The sequence below is a fragment of the Salminus brasiliensis genome, chromosome 8, assembly GCF_030463535.1.
Source record: "Salminus brasiliensis chromosome 8, fSalBra1.hap2, whole genome shotgun sequence".
Taxonomy (NCBI): Eukaryota; Metazoa; Chordata; class Actinopteri; order Characiformes; family Bryconidae; genus Salminus; species Salminus brasiliensis.
The window spans coordinates 41,005,836-41,026,231 of record NC_132885.1 but is presented as its reverse complement, the minus strand read 5'-3'; the positions used below and the strand labels follow the sequence as shown (position 1 = coordinate 41,026,231).

Sequence of the window (20,396 nt, the reverse complement as noted above, 5' to 3'; positions counted from 1 at the left end):
TTTTCAGGAAATGAAAGCAAGATTTGGCTTCTGGAGAGTGCTAAAAAAAGGAAAACTGTGGCTTCGCTGGTTAAAACATCTGCTTTCAGACTAAAAAAAGATGCCATTTTTGCATCTTGGGTGTGGAGTCAAGATCTTTCAAAGTTGGTGATCTTCATGAGGGAATAGGTCTTCATGATCAACAGCAATATGGTTGGGTTGTTTATTTACTAGTTTATTCATTAAAAAATCATTAAACTGTTAACAAGATCAAACATGTTGGATCACAAACACCACTCCAACTTATTGCAAAGGTATTAGATGGAGCTCCATCATGGGTTCAAGGGTTGCATTTCCACTGCCCCACAATGCAGTGTTGAGGGGCTTTATAGCCCCCTTAGCTGAGGCTTGTTTTCCTAGGGTATTTACTGGTAAAGTTAAAGCTTAGATGCTTCCCAATACAAAAGCTGGTATGTAGATATACAACACTCAACATACTACACTTCGCCTGAATGTAAAATTATAAAAAGTCAACCCAATCAATTGAAGTAACTGTTCCCAGCGAGACCAACTAATGTAAATACATGACATTTATACATATATACATTTTATTAGTATATTTTAAGACACCCAGTGTAGAAAAGTGGTAGAACAGTTGCAATTCTTATTAAAAAAAATGTTATTCACTGTAAATTAATGTACAATTGATGTAAAATATGGATTTAGGTACATATACAGTAGTACACTTACAGTTTGCCAAACTTTACTTGAATTTGCTTAATTTTAGCACAGTTAAGAAGACTTGACACAAGTCTATAAAAGTCTATAAAAATAGCTGCTCCATTTTAGCACTCTTTAGGTGCACTGATCATTAGCGCTGTGGCTATAAGTACACTTCAGTTTAGCGTACTTGAGTGTCCTTCTTTTCAATGGTCAGTCAGTGCCTGTGTTATTATAATTAAGCAAAAATAGAGGAAATCAGGAGAGGGGGCTAATACTTTTTCATAGCACAACATCGGTCAGACAGTCCTTGTCATCTATGTCATTTAATTTCTTATTAAATCTGTTTTATATTCACTTTAAACTGATGTAAAATATAGATTTAGGTGCATAAACAGTAGTACACTTCTAGTTTACTTAAACGTTTACTTAAAATAGCTTAATTTTATCAAAGGTCCTTCTTTTCAATGGTCAGTCAGTGCTGGAGTTATTACAATTATGCTAAATATACTCTACATCTATACACTCTATATCTATATATATATATTCTACATATACTATACATCTATTTTAAGTACATTTTTAAGACATCCAGTGTAGAATAGGGCTTAGCAGTTGCAATACTTAATAAATGTTAATGTGAAATATGGATTTAGGTGCATAAACAGTAGTACGCTTATAGTTTACTTAAACATTTACTTAAAATTGCTTAATTTTAGCACAATTGAGAAGACTTCCACAATAAAAGTCAGGATTTTATGTGGCTACAAGTTTATCTTCATAGGTCAGTCAGTGTTGGAGAACATTTTGTCCCAAATAAATGGGACAATTATGCAAAAATAGAAGAACTCGGAAGAAAAGTGTCCACAGGTCTCCATCGACCCTTGCAACTTTGCCCCATGTCTGGTCCAGTGACGTTCCAGCAGACGAGCGATCTCTGCTCCTTTGATCCTAAACTAATGATTAGCCACAGCCTGAGCAGGACTGGAGCTCGAAGAGGCCGGTTGTTGCTGAGTCACTCGTGCAGCCGGGATAGTTGAGAGTCCGGACCAACATGACCTACAGGTTGTTTGAGGAGAAACACCATGCGTCAATCTATCAGAAGTATCGCTTGATTCCACCTGATGAAGTGAAGGAGCTGGTTCTGCAGTACCTGGACAAGAAGGTGGGACTGGTCTCGCAGCTGGCTGTGACTTTCACATGCCGCCCATGTGCCCGACTTTCTCGCCGCAGGAGGGGTTTAGCGTTCACCTTGCTTTAACCTGATTCCATTCTTCTGGTTCGACCGTGGTCTCCAAGAGCTTTAATCAGGAGCTGAAGAGCAAACTGTAAACCCTGCAGTGCTTCTAGCTCCACTGCTGTAGCCTGGTTAGGTCTGTCTGCTGTCTGAGGTTTATGGGACATAAACTTATAAATGGCACTGGATAGACCTGTCTCAAGATTGGTCTGGACCCAGGCAATCCAGGGGAAAGAGTTGCATAAGGCCAGTTCTTCATATCCTTCTATGTACTTGTGTCGGTTCCTGGTGTTTGTTGGGACACCTGCTCATTCATTGTTTCCAATCGAGTATCCAATCGACTCCTGGCACCACCTATTTGCATACCGGACGAGTAACCATCAACATGTAGTCGTTCCCCCCAGGCTTCTTCCTCTGTGTGTTGACTGGTAATTGATATAGTGCTGTAGCTGCCTGGTGTTAGTGTAGCTGAATGCTATAGTGACCACTCTGACCACAAATAGGTGCCAGAGATCTTCCTTGGTAAGTATTAGGGGGCAGCACAGGCTGACCCCTTACCCTGTTCGAATGTGATTTACGTGACTACACAAAAACCCAGCTCTCAGGGCAGACAAATACACCAGGAGGAACACTTAAGGGAAGGTAGCCTGGGGGGGAATGACTACATGTTGACGGTGAGTGAAGGGGGAAAGCCACGCCCAGTATGCAAATAAATGGTGTCAGGAGCCAATGGGAAAGGTAGGCGTTTTACTGCATTATCTTCATAAATACGACCCTGTGTTTTTGTGCTTTTCCCCCCAAAGAAAGGACGTCCTCATGAGCTGGCGGTGGACCTGGGGTGCGGAACGGGGCAGAACACTCGCCTGCTCTCCCCTTACTTCCAGAAGGTGGTGGGCATCGATGTCAGCGAGAGCCAGCTGGACGAAGCCAGGGCTGTTCCAGGGTTTACCAACGTCGCCTACAGGTCAGTTCGGAAGGGAGACTTGCTTTCCGTGGAAAATCTGATTGGTGCACTGGTGTGACCTTACCTCGACCCTGCTGGGAGATCCTGTAGCAACATTGGGGGCATCGTCATCGGCCAGGGGGATTTCCTCATTTACAGGTCCTACTCTTTCTTTGACTGTGTTGGACACTGTTGCTGAGCACCATCTAATGGACCCCCAGGGTCCAGGCCTACAGTAGAGTCCACAGCAGAGTCCATTTGTGATGTAGCCCACACAGTTTTTCCCTTTCTTATCATAGAGCGGGTACAGCAGAGGACCTGCCGTTCCCGGACGGCTCTGTGGATCTGCTGACCGCGGCGTCTGCAGCCCACTGGTTTCACCCTGAGCGGTTCCTCAAGGAGGCCTCCCGTGTGCTTAAGCCTCGTGGCTGCATGGCTCTCCTGGGCTACACCGATCAGTTCTACCTGCATTACGGCTCCTGCGGTGACAGACTGGACAACATCTATTCAGAGGTGAGCAGTAGGGGATACTGAAGTATCCGGACACTGCCGGCCTTCGGCAGCTCTCCGAGGCCTTCAGAAAGAAGGTTGTAGAGGTTCCCAGAGTCTGAGAAGGGGTTTAAGAAGATCTCAACTTCATTTACAAGTGGAGAACGCCAGGTCAGGCCTTCCTCGCAAGTTCAGCTCAAACCTTCTTTACTTCCAATGGATGTCAGTGTAGAAAGATTGAATTCCCAGTCAATTTGGAGCATTCCTATTGGTCCACTGAGTGATATACAGTAAAGTGCATTATCTTATGTATCTTCTGTCGGTTCCTCCCCAGGTGAAGAAGGCTCTCCTGCCGTACACAAGCAGTCAGATAGCAGTGGCCAACAGCAAGCTGCAGGATTTGTATGACGCCGTTCCCTTCCCTGATAAAGAGAGGTAACCCTAAAGAAGGACTGTGTTAAACTATGGCTTGTTGTTTTCAATCCCATCAAACCTGGACCAAAATATACATGAAAACCTACATACTCATGGCACCCTCTAGTGGTTCAGAGGCCAAACTGGCTGCTTAGACTGCTTACAGCAGGACCCGGCCCGCTTGAACCGTTCTTCTGTATATATGAGGCCAAATATGGATGAAAATGTTTGTGGACACCCCTTCTAAGAAAGGCATTCAGCTACTTGAAGCTGCACCTATTGCTGATTCAGATGTACACACACACACAGCTTGTCTAGTCCCTGTAGAGAAGAAGTACTGCCAATAGCATAGACCTCTCTGGAGCAGATGAACATGAACCTACTGGCAGAATGCCTCTTAATGCTAGGCATGGGCCAGAGGAGTATCCCCCCCCCCAGCACTGAGCTCCATCTAGTACTTTTGAATGGGATGAGTTGGGGAGTTGGGAATGATAATGAGATGGGGTGGTGATCATCATCCGACAACTCTTTTTTTAATTCTCAGAAGAAAGAATGCATGAGCAGGTGTCCCAATACTTTTGTTCAGTTTTATCTATGTGGATCTATGTGTGTCTGTGTGGATACCATTCCTTATCTTTAACCTCAAACCTTGCGTCTCGATTAGGGCTGAAAGCATCCCTGTGAAGCTGCAGATGAGCGTCAGGGGTGCCATTGGCCTTCTGGAGTCCTTCTCCATGTATCAGACCTACCTGAGGACCGAGCCCCGAGCTGCAGCTGCTCTGCTGGAGTCAGCGACCACGAGGTAACTGCAGCCTAGTGCAAATACACACTAATACAACTTCCTTGCCTTTATGCTCATAATCTATAGTTATTTGAGAAACTTCACTGATTTAAAAAGTAAAATTACTTATGTGCCATTTTTTTGCTCTGTTTTAGATTCCTGAAGGAAATGGGGGTCTCTTCTGTGGACACTAAGCTAGATGCTACAATGCAGTACTACTGTGTTCTGGCATGTAAACCACAGTGACACAGATTCTCCTCTGAACCTCCTCTGAATCTCCTGATTCTCCTCTGAATCTCCTCTGAACCTCCTCTGAATCTCCTGAACCTCATCTGAATCTCCTGATTCTCCTCTGAATCTCCTTCGATTCTCCTCTGAATCTCCTGATTCTCCTCTAAACCTCCGCTGAATCTCCTGATTCTCGTCTGAATCTCCTCTAAACCTCCTCTGAATCTCATCTGAACCTCCTCTGAATCTCCTGAACCTCATCTGAATCTCCTGATTCTCCTCTGAACCTCCTCTGAATCTCCTGATTCTCCTCTGAATCTCCTCTGAACCTCCTGATTCTCCTCTGAATCTCCTGATTCTCCTCTGAATCTCCTCTGAATCTCCTGAGTCTCGTCTGAATAAAGGATAAAGGATAAAGGTGCACGTATTCGTCACCTGAGGTTTAGAGGAGAATCAGGAGATTCAGAGGAGAATCGAAGGAGATTCAGAGGAGAATCAGGAGATTCAGATGAGGTTCAGGAGATTCAGAGGAGGTTCAGAGGAGATTCAGAGGAGGTTCAGAGGAGATTCAGAGAATCTCCTGATTCTCCTCTGAACCTCTTCTGAATCTCCTGATTCTCCTCTGAATCTCCTCTGAATCTCCTGAACCTCATCTGAATCTCCTGATTCTCCTCTGAATCTCCTTCGATTCTCCTCTGAATCTCCTGATTCTCCTCTAAACCTCTTCTGAATCTCCTGATTCTCCTCTGAATCTCCTCTGAATCTCCTGAACCTCATCTGAATCTCCTGATTCTCCTCTGAACCTCCTCTGAATCTCCTCTGAATCTCCTGATTCTCCTCTGAACCTCCTCTGAATCTCCTGAGTCTCCTCTGAATCTCCTGATTCTCCTCTGAATCTCATCTGTTTCTTCTCTGAATAAAAAGACAGTGAACTGCATGTGTTTGGTCTTGTGTTTTTCACAGTCAGTCCACATCTGTTTGTGTGGCTCTAAAGCCAGCTGTGATTTGGGCAGTCCATGTTTACGGGTCATCAGCTGGTCTGTCTGACTCGGTGAATCAAATGACTGACTCAGATGTTCACTGACCTACTTATATGAGTAAGTTAAAATCACCAAAGTGTAATTCATTATTATTTAAACAAGGAAATGTTTAAGTAGAATTAAATTCAAATTTTTAATTTTTAAAAGTTGGATCCGTGTGAATCGGTTCAACCTATTTGCGCAAAAGAACCGGTTCAAGCGAGCCGATTCGTTCGAGTCTAGAGTGGACTTGGGCAGAAATATCTGGCAACCCTGCGCGGAAACGAAACCAACCCGGGCCGAGAAGGCTTGTATGACGAGTCTAGAACTGGGTTCCATGTGTCAGTTTGCTTTGGGTAAGGAAGAGGGTTTATTAAGCTGAACACGTCGCTGCTCGGCTCTGCTCCGCTCGGCTCTGCTCGGCTCTGCTCGGCTCGGGTAACTGCGCTGTTTGCTACACGCTGTTGTCCGGCTAGGCTAATGCTAATTCTGGCTGCTGGGACCCGTTCAGCTTCTTAGAAACACGGTCGATGTGCAACATCTATGTGACTTATTCATCTCAGGACGTGGCAAAACGTGTAAATCTGCACGGGCAGCTCTCACTGGGATATCTAGAACCCTTAATCGTCCAGGTTACTGTTTAGCTCTTTCCGCGCGCGCGGTCTGTGCTGGATGTCACGCAGCACACCCACCGAGCAGCTGTCAGACGGTGCAGGTGCACCTGTGTGCAGCATGACATCCAAAGGGTGATCTGAGGGGTTAACAGTTAACCTTCTCAGCTCTGGTCAGCTCAGGTCAACTTTCCCCTTGCAGTCTTTGAAGGCCAGGCTCACGTGGGTGCGTTCAAAGGCGCCATAATTCTCGTGCACAGCAGCCTAGACATAACCTACATGCATGCAATCCATATGCTTGAGAAATCTAATGCTTTAGAGCTCAATAGCAAATCCAAGCTAATGCATTTGCATGGCAAGAACCTCTCTAAATACACTATATGAGCAAAAGTTTGTGGACACCCCTTCTAATGAATGCCTTCAGCTATTCTTTCAGGTTGCACTCAATGTCTAGTCCCTTTAGAATAGAATCAGAATCAGAATCAGAATCTCTTTATTTCACCAAGTATGTTACCCATACAAGGAATTTGTCTTGGTGAGAGCAACACGCATGACAAGTAACAAAGAAACACAGAACACAGTCTTAAACTAAAGGAAAATGACACTAAACAATAAATAGGGTAGGGGATAAATTAAAAAAAGTAGAAAGTACTAAAGGTAATAAAGGTAATAAAGAGCTGAAAAATATATTTACAGAAAAGAAAAGGACATCTGTACAGGTGTGCAAATAGTCATAGTGCAAAATAGGCAGAGTGCAAATAACTGTTCAGTCCGGTTTGGTACAGTTCAGTTGTAAGTTTAGAGGTTTACAGTGGGAGGTGACCACTGTGATTGAGGAGCGCTACAGCTCTGGGGAAGAAGCTGTTAGCATGACGTGTTGTGCTGGTTTTGATGGACTCATATCTAGAGCAGATATGCATGAACCTATAGGCACCATGCCTCCTAATGCCAGGCGTGGGCTAGAGGGGTATGACGCCCCCCCCTCAGCGTAGAGCTGTAGAATGATGGATGGTGCTGCTCCATCCACTACTTTTGGGATGAGCTGGGGAGTCTGGAACATCCTCATAGCAATGCTCCTCAAATCTGGACCTTCTTCCCCTGGACAGTAGAGGCAGTTACTCCAACAAAGGCAGGATACACTTGATTTAGGAAGAAACAGTAAATGAGCAGGTGTCCCAGTACTTTCGTCCACATAGTTTAGAAGCCATCCTCCCCACCACGCCAAAAATAGCTCGAAATCCTGAATTCATCCGAAAGGGAATTTCCACCAAATTTCCCAAAGTTCTGCGTAACTGATGGTTAGCATCAGTAAACACTGTTGTTCTGGGGTGGGGTTTGGTGGTAAATGCCTAAAGGTTCTCCCAGGGTTCCTCCCACCTCCCAAAGCACACATCGTTGGGCATCTGGCTCTCTAAGTAAGAGAGAATAAGTAAATGACCTGGAAGCCTGGAAGAAGCTGGATGGTTTTATGGACCATAGTTACCATAAATATGCTGATAGTGGAGAAGTGCATGCAGCAGTGGCCGCAAGCAAGTGAGGCACCATACTTGGTAAGCATCTTGTGATCTCTGGTTGTGCCCCAGTGTAAATCTGAGCTGCTTGTGTCCTTGATAAATCACTAGGTAATCATTAACCCGGGCCACGGAAGGATACGAGCTGCTGCGGCGCCTAGCGGAGGAACGTCCACTCTGTAAGAGGAACGCTGGAGAAAGGAGGCCACCATGAGCTTCAGGCTGTTTGAGGAGAAAGACCACGCGTCCCTTTACCAGCAGTACCGCCTAACCCCTGCGAATGAGCTGAAGGAGCTTATTCTGCAGTACCTGGACAAAAAGGTGGGGCTGCCTGTGACATCCAAGCCTTCACTTTGAGATCTTTAAAAAAATAAAATAAACACATGGTGTAACCATGTGACCATGGCCTATTCAGACGGGTAATGATTGTACAGGTTTTGCAGATGTTTACAGATGTTTTGCAGATGTGGGCCATCTTTTTGAGGACATTTGCATTTCCATGTGTTTCTTTGTAGGCAGGGGGCGGGGGGGGGGGGGGGGGGGGGGGTACGCCCTTGGGCTTAGATCCGGTTCGCCTTTGCTTGCTTAATGATTTGATTAGGATACAAAAGCCTACAGTGTTGTTACTGCAGACCGCCTATGAGGAGGAATTTACAGATACAGCAAAAACCCTGGATTCTACTACAGACCTGATCCACGTATTTGATAGAACTCAGACTGGAGACGGTCGTTATACCTAGTAGTTACATGGTAACACTGTGCAAAGTAATAGTAATAGTGTAGTAGTAATGATTGATCAATTATCAATTATTATTATCATCATTTCAATAACATTGAACAGCTTTCTTTGGAATATTTACATATTTATGGTTACAAATATGGATTATTACATGAATAAACCATTAGATGTCTTTAAAATCTTCAAATCCTGAACTTGGAGTTGGAAATGTACTGCTCACTTCTGTTATCTGACGTTTCTCCAGCAGGGGGTGCTATTGGCATGCGTGTGACTTTCTATATGTGCCATTAAAATAGTATGAACTATAGGGTAAATAAAAAAGGGGGTGCTATCATCGTGTCATTATTGTGGTGCATCATGTTGTGCTCCCCCCCCCCCATCAGAAAGGACCTCCTCATGAGCTGGTGGTGGACCTAGGGTGTGGAACGGGGCAGAACACTCGCCTGCTCGCCCCGTACTTCCAGAAGGTGGTGGGCATCGACGTCAGCGAGAGCCAGGTGGAAGAAGCCAAGACTGTTCCGGGGTTTACCAACATCACCTACAGGTCAGTCCGGAAGCCTTTAGCTTCACCACAGGTCAGTTATAGACATGCCTGCCCTGCTAGAGCTGCCCCAGACGACCGTGAGTGCTACTGTTGTGGAATGGAAGGTGAAGATATTATATTCATGCGTGTGGTTTTGGAAGGTGAAGTTCAGCAAGCTCATGTAGGTCCACTAACGTTTGGCCGTGTTGTGGACGTTTTAAGAAATTGACAAAAGTATTGGGACACCTGTTTCTTCTCAAAAATCAAGGCTATTAAAAAACAGTTTATTGAGGTTTTGTTGGATTAACCATGGAAAGGCTTTGTATTTAGATTTTGGAAGAGCCTTGCTGTGAGGATTTGATTGCATTCAGCAACAAGAACGTTAGTGAGGCAGGAAGTTGGATGATAACCACCCCACCTCGACCTCAACTTCCCTAATTTGTCCCAAAAGTATTGGATGGAGCACCATCCTTCATTCCCGAGAACAGTAGTTCCACTGCTCCACAGCTCAATGCTGGGGGGCTTTATACCCCTCCAGCCCACGTCTGACATTAGGTGTAGTACCAATAGGTTCTTTACAGCGACTGAAAGAAGAGAAAAGCTGTAAGTGTATTATGTTGAGCAATGACTGCAACTTAAAGTAGCAGAATGCATTTTTCCATTAGAAGTGGTGTCCACAAACATTTGGACATGTAGTGTATATTCGAGAATAGACTCAACATGGGTACAGAGGTCTACACACACACACACACACTACATAGTCTTTATCTTTCTCGTTACAGAGCAGGTCCAGCAGAGGAGCTGCCGTTCCCGGACGGCTCTGTGGATTTGCTGACCGCAGCGTCTGCGGCCCACTGGTTTGATGCTGAGCCTTTCCTCAAGGAGGCCGCCCGCATACTGAAGCCCCGCGGCTGCATGGCTCTGTTTGGTTATGCAGACAATTTTACTCTGCACTACGGCTCCTGTGGGGATCGACTCAGCAACATCTATGAGGAGGTGAGAACCGGGGCGACGGCGAGGTTCAGATAGTGCAGATGATTGATTCATCATAACTCTTAAAGGGCCCTTATCACTGAAAACCCTAGCCTGGCCCAAAGTGACCCCCATTGTGCTTCCTGTAGCATTTCCTGTGACCCTGCCCTCAGAGCTGTAAGCTGTAGAGCCCATATTTACTAGTGCTTAGATGGGAGGGGCCCAGGACCTCATCAACATGGCTTGTGAGTAGCGCAACGGTAGCGATGCTGGGTGAGGACGCTGAGATAGGGATGCTAACACCGCAGTAGGGATGATGGGTGAGGCTGGTGGCCAGCATGGTAGCGATGCTAACGCCATGATAGAGAAACTAACGCACTGGTAGTGATGCTAATGCTGCAGTAGCATCGGTAATGCCACGGTAGCGATGTTGGTTGAGGCCGACGGTTGCTGTGGTAGCAGTGCTAACAGGGCAATAGTGATGAAAAACGCAGAGATACAGATGCTAACGAGGCCGGCGACCGTCTCAGTAGTGATGCCGGGTGAGGTCGTCATAAAAAGGGATGCTAATGCTGAGATAGCAATGCTAGCGCCATGGTAGCGATGCTAATGCTGCAATAGTATCGCAAAAAAACATGGTAGCGATGCAGGGTGAGGCCAGTGGTCGCTGTGGTAGCGATGCTGCCACCACGGGAATGAGATTTGCTTTGAAGTTATTTCATAAACACACATAATATGCATATGTCGTCCTATTCGGCCTACTATTGTTTAGCTCCGCCCACTCACGCTGAAGTTATAAGGGGTGTTTTAGCCCAGACTGCTTTTTAAGCCAGGCTTAATACAGAGCAGCCAATCAGAACAGAGAGGTTGTTTAGCTAGGCTTATGTCACTCTTAAAGGCACAGCAGTAACAAGTCCAGCCTGAACTGAATTTTATGAAATGAAATAAATAATTATATTAATATTTTTATGATTCATTTGACATTTATTTTAAAAATGAAAAAGATTGAAGGGTGAATCCAGTCATGGCTCATTCATTTTTAATGGCTCATTTGCATCGCCACTCACTGCTTTGTTTATCACGACCAGATTGAGGGACGGTTCTGACCGCAAGGCTGTGGAGCTGCCGGTTCCCGCTGGATACTGGCCATTAACTCTGGACCCATGCGGCATGTTAATAATGCAGGTGTGAGACGTACTGCATTAGTCCATACAGCCTGGACCGAGCTGTACATTACTCACACAGTTTCTAATGCCTGTCCTTATAATAATACACATTAGCCCCTACATGATGCTGATGCTGCAATAGGGGCGCTTACCCCGCTGTAGGGATGCAGGATGCCAAAGCCTGGACGAGGCCGGTGCGATGCTACCACCACGGGAGTGAGATTTGCAAGGATGGATGCTAACGCCACCCTAGCGATGTTGGCCGAGGCCAGAGACCGACTCAGTAGGGATGGTTATGCCATGAGAGGGACGCTTAGACCGCTTCAGGGACGCAGGCTGTCGGCCCGGCAGTCGTCATGGTAACGGTGCTGAGGGTGCGAGATAACGCTGAGATAGCATTACTTACATAGAGATAACAATGCTTATGCTGCATTAGCATTGGTAATGGCACGCTCATGATGCTGGGTGAGGTCGGAGGTCGCTCCGTGGATTTGTAGGTTTATACTTTTGGAAATGCAGGACAATCAAATCGAGTATGGAATATGTCTCCACTGTGCCTCACATGCGATGTTCTTCCTTTGTCTCTGCAGATGAAGAAGGTTCTCCTGCCGTACACCAGCAGTAAGGTGGCGGTGTCCAACAGCAAACTGCGGGACTTATACGAAGCCATTCCCTTCCCTGATAAAGAGAGGTATGTAAACACAGCTGACTGGGCGTCACTGTTGGGCAACTGCTCGCTTTCTGGGGCTGGCAAGACTCCTAACACTGCATTGGGTCACCTGCTAGGTCGCTCCGGATAAGAGCGTCAGCTAAATGCCATCAGTGTACGAAACTGAGTGACCACACGCATCCTTAATTTTCAGGTTTTCTGAAATCAACACAGGGTCAAAAATATGCAGACGGCACAGCTCATATTGGACTGTACGATCTTTGGCATGTTGCACCTTGACCATGACACTATTGTTAGAATAGCTGAATTCCAGCTGGATATTTGACTCTTTTTGGCAGAATTCAATGAAATCCAATGAAACTTTTAGACACTGTCCACATATTTTCGACCCGGTTGAGGTCAGGACTTTGGGAAGGCTTCTCCAGACGCCTTCAGCTCCATCCACTTTAGGCAGTGCACCAGTTCCACTGGCAGCAAAACATGACTAGACCAGAGCTGCTACCACCACCATGTTTAACAGCTGGTACAGCGTCCTTGGGGTTGAATGCCTTTGAATGGCCTCGTCATTATGACCATTAAACCTTCCTCCAGAACATGTATTTTTCTTGGTCAACTGACAACTGGATCTCAGGAACAATGAGTTCAGCCTCAATATCGGACCACTTGTGAAGTACTTATGCTGTGTAACGTGTGTTCGCTCAGGATCGAAGTTATCCCGGTGAAGGAAGAGGTGACGGTCAACAACATAGTTGGTCTTCTGAAGACCTACTCCACCTTCCAAGCCTACCACAGAGCAGATCCCCAAGCTGCAGCCACTCTGATAGAGTCAACGATGGCCAGGTAATCAGTGCGTAATGGAAACGAGGGCACGTAAAGATGATGATAACATGACCTGCAGTAATTGGAAACGCCTATTCAGAGTCGCCGTGCTCTTACTCTGTTGCAGGTTCTTGCAGGAGATGGGGGTTTCCTCCACTGAAACCAAGCTTGAGATCAGACTGGAGTACTTCTGTGTGCTGGCGTGTAAACCACAGTAACCGAACACAATTCCCAGCTGAACACATTCTCATTGCTTAGAATACAGCCGAAATAATCGAAAAATCACAGTTCAAGATAAAATCCACAATCTCTTATCCAAAAGTGACGCCTTCTGACATTTTCATGACATCACCATGCACCAGTGGGCGGGGCACTGGGTGGGGTGGGGCGGGGCTTTAAACACAGCACTGGCATACACTTTGCATTTTGATAACCTCTAAAACGAAACATATATTACATACATACTCTCTATTGACAAAAGTATTGGGACACATGCTTATTGCTTATTCATAGTTTATTCTGAAATCAAGGATATTAAAAAGTGTTGATTCTGCTTTTGTTGGAGGAGCTCTCTCTGGCGTACAGGGAAGATTGCACATTGCTGTGAGGATTTGATTGCATCTGTGTCAGCAACAGGTGCAAATTGAAGAAGCTGAATTTGTTCTTTAGTTGTCCGCAAACATTTGGACATTTAGTGTAATATAATAATGTGTCTGTGGAAAGACCCTAAGGAGCATATCAATTTGTGATAATCTCACATTAATAATTTCTTGAGAGCAGAGCTGCCCAAAGTTGGCCTGTGGGATTTAGCTTGACAGACTGCCATACTGACTTCACCAGCTCACACACAGTGAGAGAATCAGCCGTTCATTACTATAAATGCCTTTATTATTATTAAATTATGTATTAATTAAACATTTCAAACCTACCCAGCTTCTGTATGTGTAGCCCTGTAAAAATTAGAAGGTAAAGCTGCTGATCTAATAACACTCCTACAGGAGGTGGTGGTGGTTCTCCATCACTGTGTTCATCATTAGAACATCTCCAAAGTTCTCCTCATGGAGTCTAGTATTATTTAGAGTTCTCCTCAGATCAACACCTGGTTTGGTAAATCAGGTGAGCATCATTCAGAACATCATTAGAACATTAGGTTCTTCATACAGTACATTCAAGTACATTCACATTTGCTGTGATTTTGCACTATAGATGTTTAATTAAATTTTCCTCTCTTATTTTTCTATGAAGAAATATGAAGGATTATGTAATTATGCCCTAAATATAATAAAAATATTAGGAATGAAAATGCACTGAAAATGTAAACCACAGTTGTTTTTTTCCACATTCTGAAAGAAAAGCTTCACCAAATAAAGGCTTTTCATGTTGTGAGGACCTTATATGGATACCCCGTGTCAATCATTCCTGTTGGTCGTAAAGCAGACACAGCTTTCAGCACAAAAACCCAGATCAACTGTGAAGCATGGGGGTGGAGATGTCCTGGTCTGGGGTCTGGAGAACTCTCCAACACTGAATCCATTAGGGATTGTTTACTGTATCAGAGGGGGCTTGAGGAAAATGTGAGAGCATCTGAAACGTCAGACAGCTGAAAGATTCCTGCATGGAGGAGTGGGAAACACTCTCTCCCAGCTGACCTCCGAGACTGGTAGATCATTATAGGAAACGTCTGACTGACATTATTTCAGCCAAGGGGGAAATACCAGCTATTAGAAAGTTATTGTCCTAACGTTTTCCTCACAAGAAAATTAAATTTCTATTAATTCCATTTTATAAATGACGATTAAAGACATTTCTTTAGTTGTGTGAGTTCAGTCATTTTACCTCGCATCTCTCAGTGTTGATTAAGCAAAGATGATCGAATATCCAGATGTTTAAATATATTTAAAAAGACAGGTTTCCATTGGGTGTCGAACTTTTTTTATGACTGTAAATATATATATAAACATTTTTTTCTTTCATTTTTGATCAGCAAAACAGCAACCACCTAAAAACCACCTAGCAACGCCATAGCAACCACTTACCAGCACTCCTGCAACCACCTCAGACACCGCAACAACCACTTACCAACCCCACTGTAATCACCTGGTATACTATCGCAGCCACCTAGCAACACCATAGCAACAACTTAGCAAAAACACTACTTTTAGAGATTAGTTGCTACATTTCAAAAACATGAATAATAATAATAATAATAATACATTTGATTTATTATAAGAGTTTTAAAAAGTTACAACACTGAAAAAAATAAGTTATTATGTAGGCATATGAAATCTGAATGTCAAAGAAATTATTTATTGGATCTGATTCCGCAGTGCATCATGGGAATTGTAGTTTCTCGCATGATGTAATCTAAACTAACTGTGCTAACTAACTAACTATTAAAATACAATTTACAAACAGAGGTTGAACATACATGGAAAACATGAGGTAATGTTGACCAGTGCACTATTTAATCATTTAAATAAGGAAAAAAAAAAAAAAAACAATGATTAACAACCCCGGCGTGTTACAAAATCATGTGACCCAGAACTCACTTGATATGCCTGTACCCTGAACCCTGCTGGGATTTCCAGCCACACTCCTCTGGCTGCCTTTGCCAAGGTTGGGAGGGAAATGGCAGTCCGACTGTTTGAGGGAAAAGACCATGCATCTTCATACCAGAAGTACAGAGTGTCGCCTTCTGAAGAGCTTCTCAGCAGGGTCCTGACGTTTCTGAGGAGAAATGTAAGACAGCCTGTTTCAGCCCAGTTTCTCAGACAGAGATAGCTGGCTGTTATTGCATGCTCTATTACTATTCATCCCTGTGTTGTCTTTACAGACAGACTCTCCGTGTCAGCTCGCAGTGGATGTGGGCTGTGGGTCAGGTCAGGGGACGACCCTGTTGGCACTGCACTTCACCCAGGTGGTGGGAACAGACATCAGCCCTGCCCAGCTAGAGCAGGCAGTGAAACACAGCAGTGCTCCGAACATCTCCTACAGGTTGGTAAAGAGTATTGCGAGTGTTGCTCGGATGTTCTGTGGTAGGTAAAGAGAGAGAGAGAGATTATCTGGGATGGAAAGTGTCCGCAGCACTTCTCAGCACTTGCCTAAGCGAAGCCTCCTGTTGCCTGATTGTTATTCCACAGGCTTTGTGAGGCCGGGCTTAGGGGCTGAGGGTCGGCTTGAAAGCCCTCTGTCTGAAAGTGGGTCACTCCACTGTGATGGTAGCAGTGGGGAGTCTCCAGCATTTGGGATCTGTTTCATCTGAATTAAAGGGCCCATCTGCTGAGTTTCAGCAGAGCTCCACTGATTTTATGTGGGTTTCTGCACCAAATCCAGGTGATTTTTATGTCTGGTGTTACTGTTCCTTTAAGATAAACACGAAAACATCCAGACAAGACAAGACAGCCATATTCACCAGAAAGGAATTTTAACCCATCCTTTAACCCATCCGTTCTGTAAACACACACACACACACACACACACACAGTGACTAGGTAGTTGCTAGGTAGTTGCTTGGTATTATTCCATAGTATCCAAGATAATTGCTATGGTTTTGCTATGGGGTTGCTAGGTAGTTACTATGTGGTTCCTAGGGTGTTCCAGGTTATTGCAATGGTCGTTTTTGTGGTGTTGCTGGCTGGTTGCTATGATGTTGCTTGGCATTTTTATAGTATCCAAGATGATTGCTATGATGTTGCTAAGGTCTCGTTATGGGGTTGCTAGGTCGTTGCTGTGGTTCCTAGGGTGTTCCAGGTCATTGCTATGGTCGTTTTTGTGGTGTTGCTGGGTGATTGCTATGATGTTACTTGGCATTTTTTATAGTATCCAAGATGATTGCTATGATGTTGCTAGGTAGTTGCTATGTGGTTCCTAGGGTGTTCCAGGTCATTGCTACGGTTGTTTCCGTGGTGTTGCTGGGTGGTTGCTAGGCATTTTTATCATCATGGCATAAAAAGGGTGTATAAACCCTATTCATTCTTATGGGAAAAACGTCGTCCGGACCCCAGCTCAGCTTTAAATTAAGCTCTTGATTGATTTGTGATCTTTCAGAGAGTGTCCTGCTGAGGAGCTGCCCTTTGAAGATGCCTCAGTAGATCTTGTGACCGTCATGTCCGCCTTCCACTGGTTCGACCACTCCCGCTTTCTTCAGGAAGCCGACCGGATACTGAGGCCCAAGGGCTGCCTGGCTATTCTGAACTACACTGTGGACATAGCGCTCAGCTACGGAGACTGCAACGAGGAACTGAAGAACATCTGCAATGAGGTGCCACCTGCTCGTTCCACCACTGCTCATTTAACACTCGCCATTTTATCAGAAACATTGGCTATGTACAGCAGTCTGAGCCCCGTTTACTTACCAAGCTTAGCCAACTTACTTAGCCAACCACCACCATCTGTTAAACATGGCGATGGGTGTTTAAATATCTGCAGGGAGATTTTTTTCAACACCTCCAAAGTTCCATTGTAGAAGTTCAGAGTGTTTTCTGCTTCCTACTGTATGAGTCCTTACAAACACATTGAATGATGTTGAGGTTCTGATGAAAGCTTTAAGTGCGGTCTTTGTGGTGGTCTACCAGGTCTCGCAGGGGGCTGTTAGGGGGTCCCATTTACCTTTTTCTCTAACCGAATTTCTTTGAAGTTTTGGAAAATGGAATATCATTGATCTAATCTATGATGGGGTTAAAAACGTTAGGAAACGTTAGAAGCTCTAGAACCTCCAAAAGGTTCAGAGTGATGTTCTAGAAATTTGCCCCACCCACTGAAAATCTAACAGAGCACATTCACAGTCAGTGACGTATCTAGAACCTCCAGAAGGTTCAGAGTGATGTCCCTGAAGTTGCCCCCTCCCACTAAAAATCTAACGGAGCACATCCACAATTAGTGACGTATCTAGAACCTCCAGAAGGTTCAGAGTGATGTTCCTGATGTTGCCCCATCCACTTAAAATCTAACAGAGAGCACATTCACAGTCAGTGGCGTATCTAGAACCTCCAGAAGGTTCAGAGTGATGTTCCTGAAGTTGGCCCCGCCCACTAAAAATCGAACAGTGCACATTTACAGTCAGTGACGTATCTAGAACCTCCAGAAGGTTCAGAGTGATGTCCCTGAAGTTGGCCCCACCCACTTAAAATCTAACAGAGAGCACATTCACAGTCAGGGACATATCTAGAACTTCCAGAAGGTTCAGAGTGATGTTCCTGAAGTTGCCCCATCCACTTAAAATCTAACAGAGCACATTCACAGTCAGTGACGTATCTAGAACCTCCAGTAGGTTGAAAATAGACAAGTTCTTGGTTGATTCCTCTGTCAGTTCCTAATTGTGAAGACTGTTACTCTGATGTGCAAGTCCTTCAGCGCAGCTCCTGAAGCTCTAACCAACAGAAACATTTACGCTTAGCTTTATCTACCTAGATACCACAGTGAGCATGATTCTGATTGGACGATTTTCAGTTTGCCATATCAAGAACCTACCTCCTTTCTGGTACGTTCCAAAACTGGGTTCAAAAACATGATTCTACTGAATGAACATGAGCTAAAACTACAGAGGCCTACAAGGTCCAGAAGGTTCTACACTGACCTATAGGGTGAGTGTTTCTGATAAAATGGCCGGAAAAGGAGGAGTCATAAATTACAAACACACTACCCAGTTCTTCTCTTCTATCTCTGCAGTATCATGACATCCTTCAGTCTCACCGACACGCTTACATCGGCCCGGGCTCCCAGGCGTTGTACGAGCAAACCTACAACTCTCTCCCGTATCCGGTCAAGGAATGGTAAGAAGGCCCGTCCTCTCAAGTTAGAGGACACTCCTAGAACTGACCTGAAGGCCTCTGAGAGCTCTCCGGATCTGGCCATGCTGATCTTCACCACTCACTTCAGCTTCAGTCAAGTGCAGACCAGACTAAACATCTGAGGTTTAAATAAGACAGACTCCTCCAGAATAATCCTCTCCAACCAGGTTCTGATTATCTGCAGCTGAAGTTCTGCACCTGGTTCTAATGCGGTGCTTTGACTTCAGCTGTGGTGAGAGCTACCTGCTACCTGATGACTTTTTAGGACTGTTGGAGATGTCGTTACTTGTCTGAAACTCTTAACAGTGCGTATCTAGAACCTCCAGAAGGTTCAGAGTGATGTTTCTGAAGGTGGCCCTACCCACTAAAAAGCTAACCATGCACATTTATAGTCAGTGATGTATCTAGAACCTCCAGAAGGTTTAAAGTGATGTTCAGGAAATTGCCCCCCTTCCCACTAAAAAGCTAACCAGGCACATTCACAGTCAGTGACGTATCTAGAACCTCCAGAAGATTCAGAGTGATGTTCCTGAAGTTGGCCCCACCCACTGAACTTCTTTCCGAAGGCCTCAGAGAGCTCTCTGGATCTGGCCATGTTTAACAATTGCCAAATTTTACCTGCTTTCTATGTTTCTGCTCTCCGCTTCTCCTCTAGGGAGCCCTGTTTTTGGGTAAGGCAGCAGGTCCCTCTGTCTAGATACTTAGGCCTAATGAAGTCATTCTCCTGCTACCAGCTGCTCTTACAGAAGAACCCAGAGGAGGCCAGCAGACTGTCCCAGAACATAACTCAGAGGTGAGTCGCAGGACGTGACGTCCCCAGCATGAACATCCAACAGCTCCTTCAATCCTGAAACAGGGGAAATGTTCCCTGCCACTGGCTGCAACGCAAGCCCAGAGCATGACTGGTCTACCCTCTGTGCTTAACAGTTGGAGAGGTGTTCTTTTCATGAGACCATACCTCCAGCAGTCCCATTGGTGCAGGAGTCGCTGCACAGTAGAACAGTGCACCGGTCCAACACACCGACTCTGAGACAGAGTGCAATTGGCCATGCTCTTTCCGGGCGGGTAGATGGCGCTCTTTCCCCTCACCACTCTTAAAGATATGTAAGCTGGCACAGGCATTTGACAGCCGGTGGCCCGGCACTCTCCTTCAAGAGGAGGTGGCTGGCTTTGCCTGAATCTGAGGACACTTGCTAGTGCGAGGGGGAGCTACGAACAGGTGGGTTAATTGGCAGCACCAATTAAATGAGGATTTTTTTTTTTATATTTAGTAATTGTTTAATACCAACTATGATGACCCACCCTCTCTGTCTCCGTCCACTCTAGACTCCTGTCTGCGATGAAAGTGACGTCCACAGAAACAGAGGTCACTATGGCGGTTCGCTACTTTTACCTGCTGGCCTGCAAGCCCTCCGCTGAGTGATTTTCTGGCAACAGGAAGATCTTGTGGTTTACTTCTGCAAATCTTTGACTTTAAAATGGCAATAAAGGCTTTGTCTGAAAATTAAACACTGTTTGTACCACACCAAACTTACAACAGTAGGGCTTATGTATATATTATTTTTTAATCCTTTAATGCAGAGGGCTTATTACACACAGATGTCTATTATTCAGTATCTACAGGGACTTCTGTACAACCTGATGGGGCTATTCTTTGCTAGTTGAACAGAGAGAATAACACTTTCGGGCCATCGGCTGTTTAAGGGGTTAATTTTAATGAATTTGTCTTAAAGAAAAAATTGAGGGTTTAATTGTGTGGTTTTTTTATATTACTGTGCCTTTAAGA

The 20,396-nt window shown here is 44.9% G+C and overlaps 3 protein-coding genes across 5 annotated transcripts; all 3 read left to right on the top strand.

Moving 5' to 3' along the window:
- Positions 1-1,753: 1,753 nt before the first annotated feature.
- LOC140560752 (putative methyltransferase DDB_G0268948) lies at positions 1,754-4,809 on the top strand. Its single transcript, XM_072685274.1, has 6 exons — positions 1,754-1,864; positions 2,740-2,900; positions 3,179-3,392; positions 3,703-3,803; positions 4,447-4,584; positions 4,719-4,809. The coding sequence occupies exons 1-6, from the start codon at positions 1,754-1,756 to the stop codon at positions 4,807-4,809; spliced, it is 816 nt and encodes a 271-aa protein (XP_072541375.1).
- A 1,227-nt stretch (positions 4,810-6,036) lies between these two features.
- Positions 6,037-14,213, top strand: LOC140561411 (putative methyltransferase DDB_G0268948). Of its 2 annotated transcripts, none has more exons than XM_072686605.1 (7): positions 6,037-6,166; positions 8,044-8,253; positions 9,055-9,215; positions 9,977-10,190; positions 11,923-12,023; positions 12,705-12,842; positions 12,949-14,213. In XM_072686605.1, exons 2-7 carry the CDS (start codon positions 8,143-8,145, stop codon positions 13,037-13,039), a joined length of 816 nt encoding a protein of 271 aa, XP_072542706.1. In that variant the 5' UTR covers positions 6,037-6,166; positions 8,044-8,142; the 3' UTR covers positions 13,040-14,213. The 2 variants fall into 2 exon arrangements, with proteins under 2 accessions (XP_072542706.1, XP_072542707.1); XM_072686606.1 differs by lacking the exon at positions 6,037-6,166 and adding an exon at positions 6,175-6,248.
- A 1,207-nt stretch (positions 14,214-15,420) lies between these two features.
- Positions 15,421-20,119, top strand: LOC140560751 (uncharacterized). Of its 2 annotated transcripts, none has more exons than XR_011979995.1 (6): positions 15,421-15,560; positions 15,655-15,815; positions 16,869-17,082; positions 18,489-18,592; positions 19,266-19,829; positions 19,937-20,012. XR_011979995.1 is itself a non-coding variant. In XM_072685273.1 (6 exons), exons 1-6 carry the CDS (start codon positions 15,450-15,452, stop codon positions 20,031-20,033), a joined length of 825 nt encoding a protein of 274 aa, XP_072541374.1. In that variant the 5' UTR covers positions 15,421-15,449; the 3' UTR covers positions 20,034-20,119. The 2 variants fall into 2 exon arrangements, 1 of the variants encoding a protein (XP_072541374.1); XM_072685273.1 differs by having other exon boundaries at positions 19,266-19,403; positions 19,937-20,119.
- Positions 20,120-20,396: the final 277 nt, after the last annotated feature.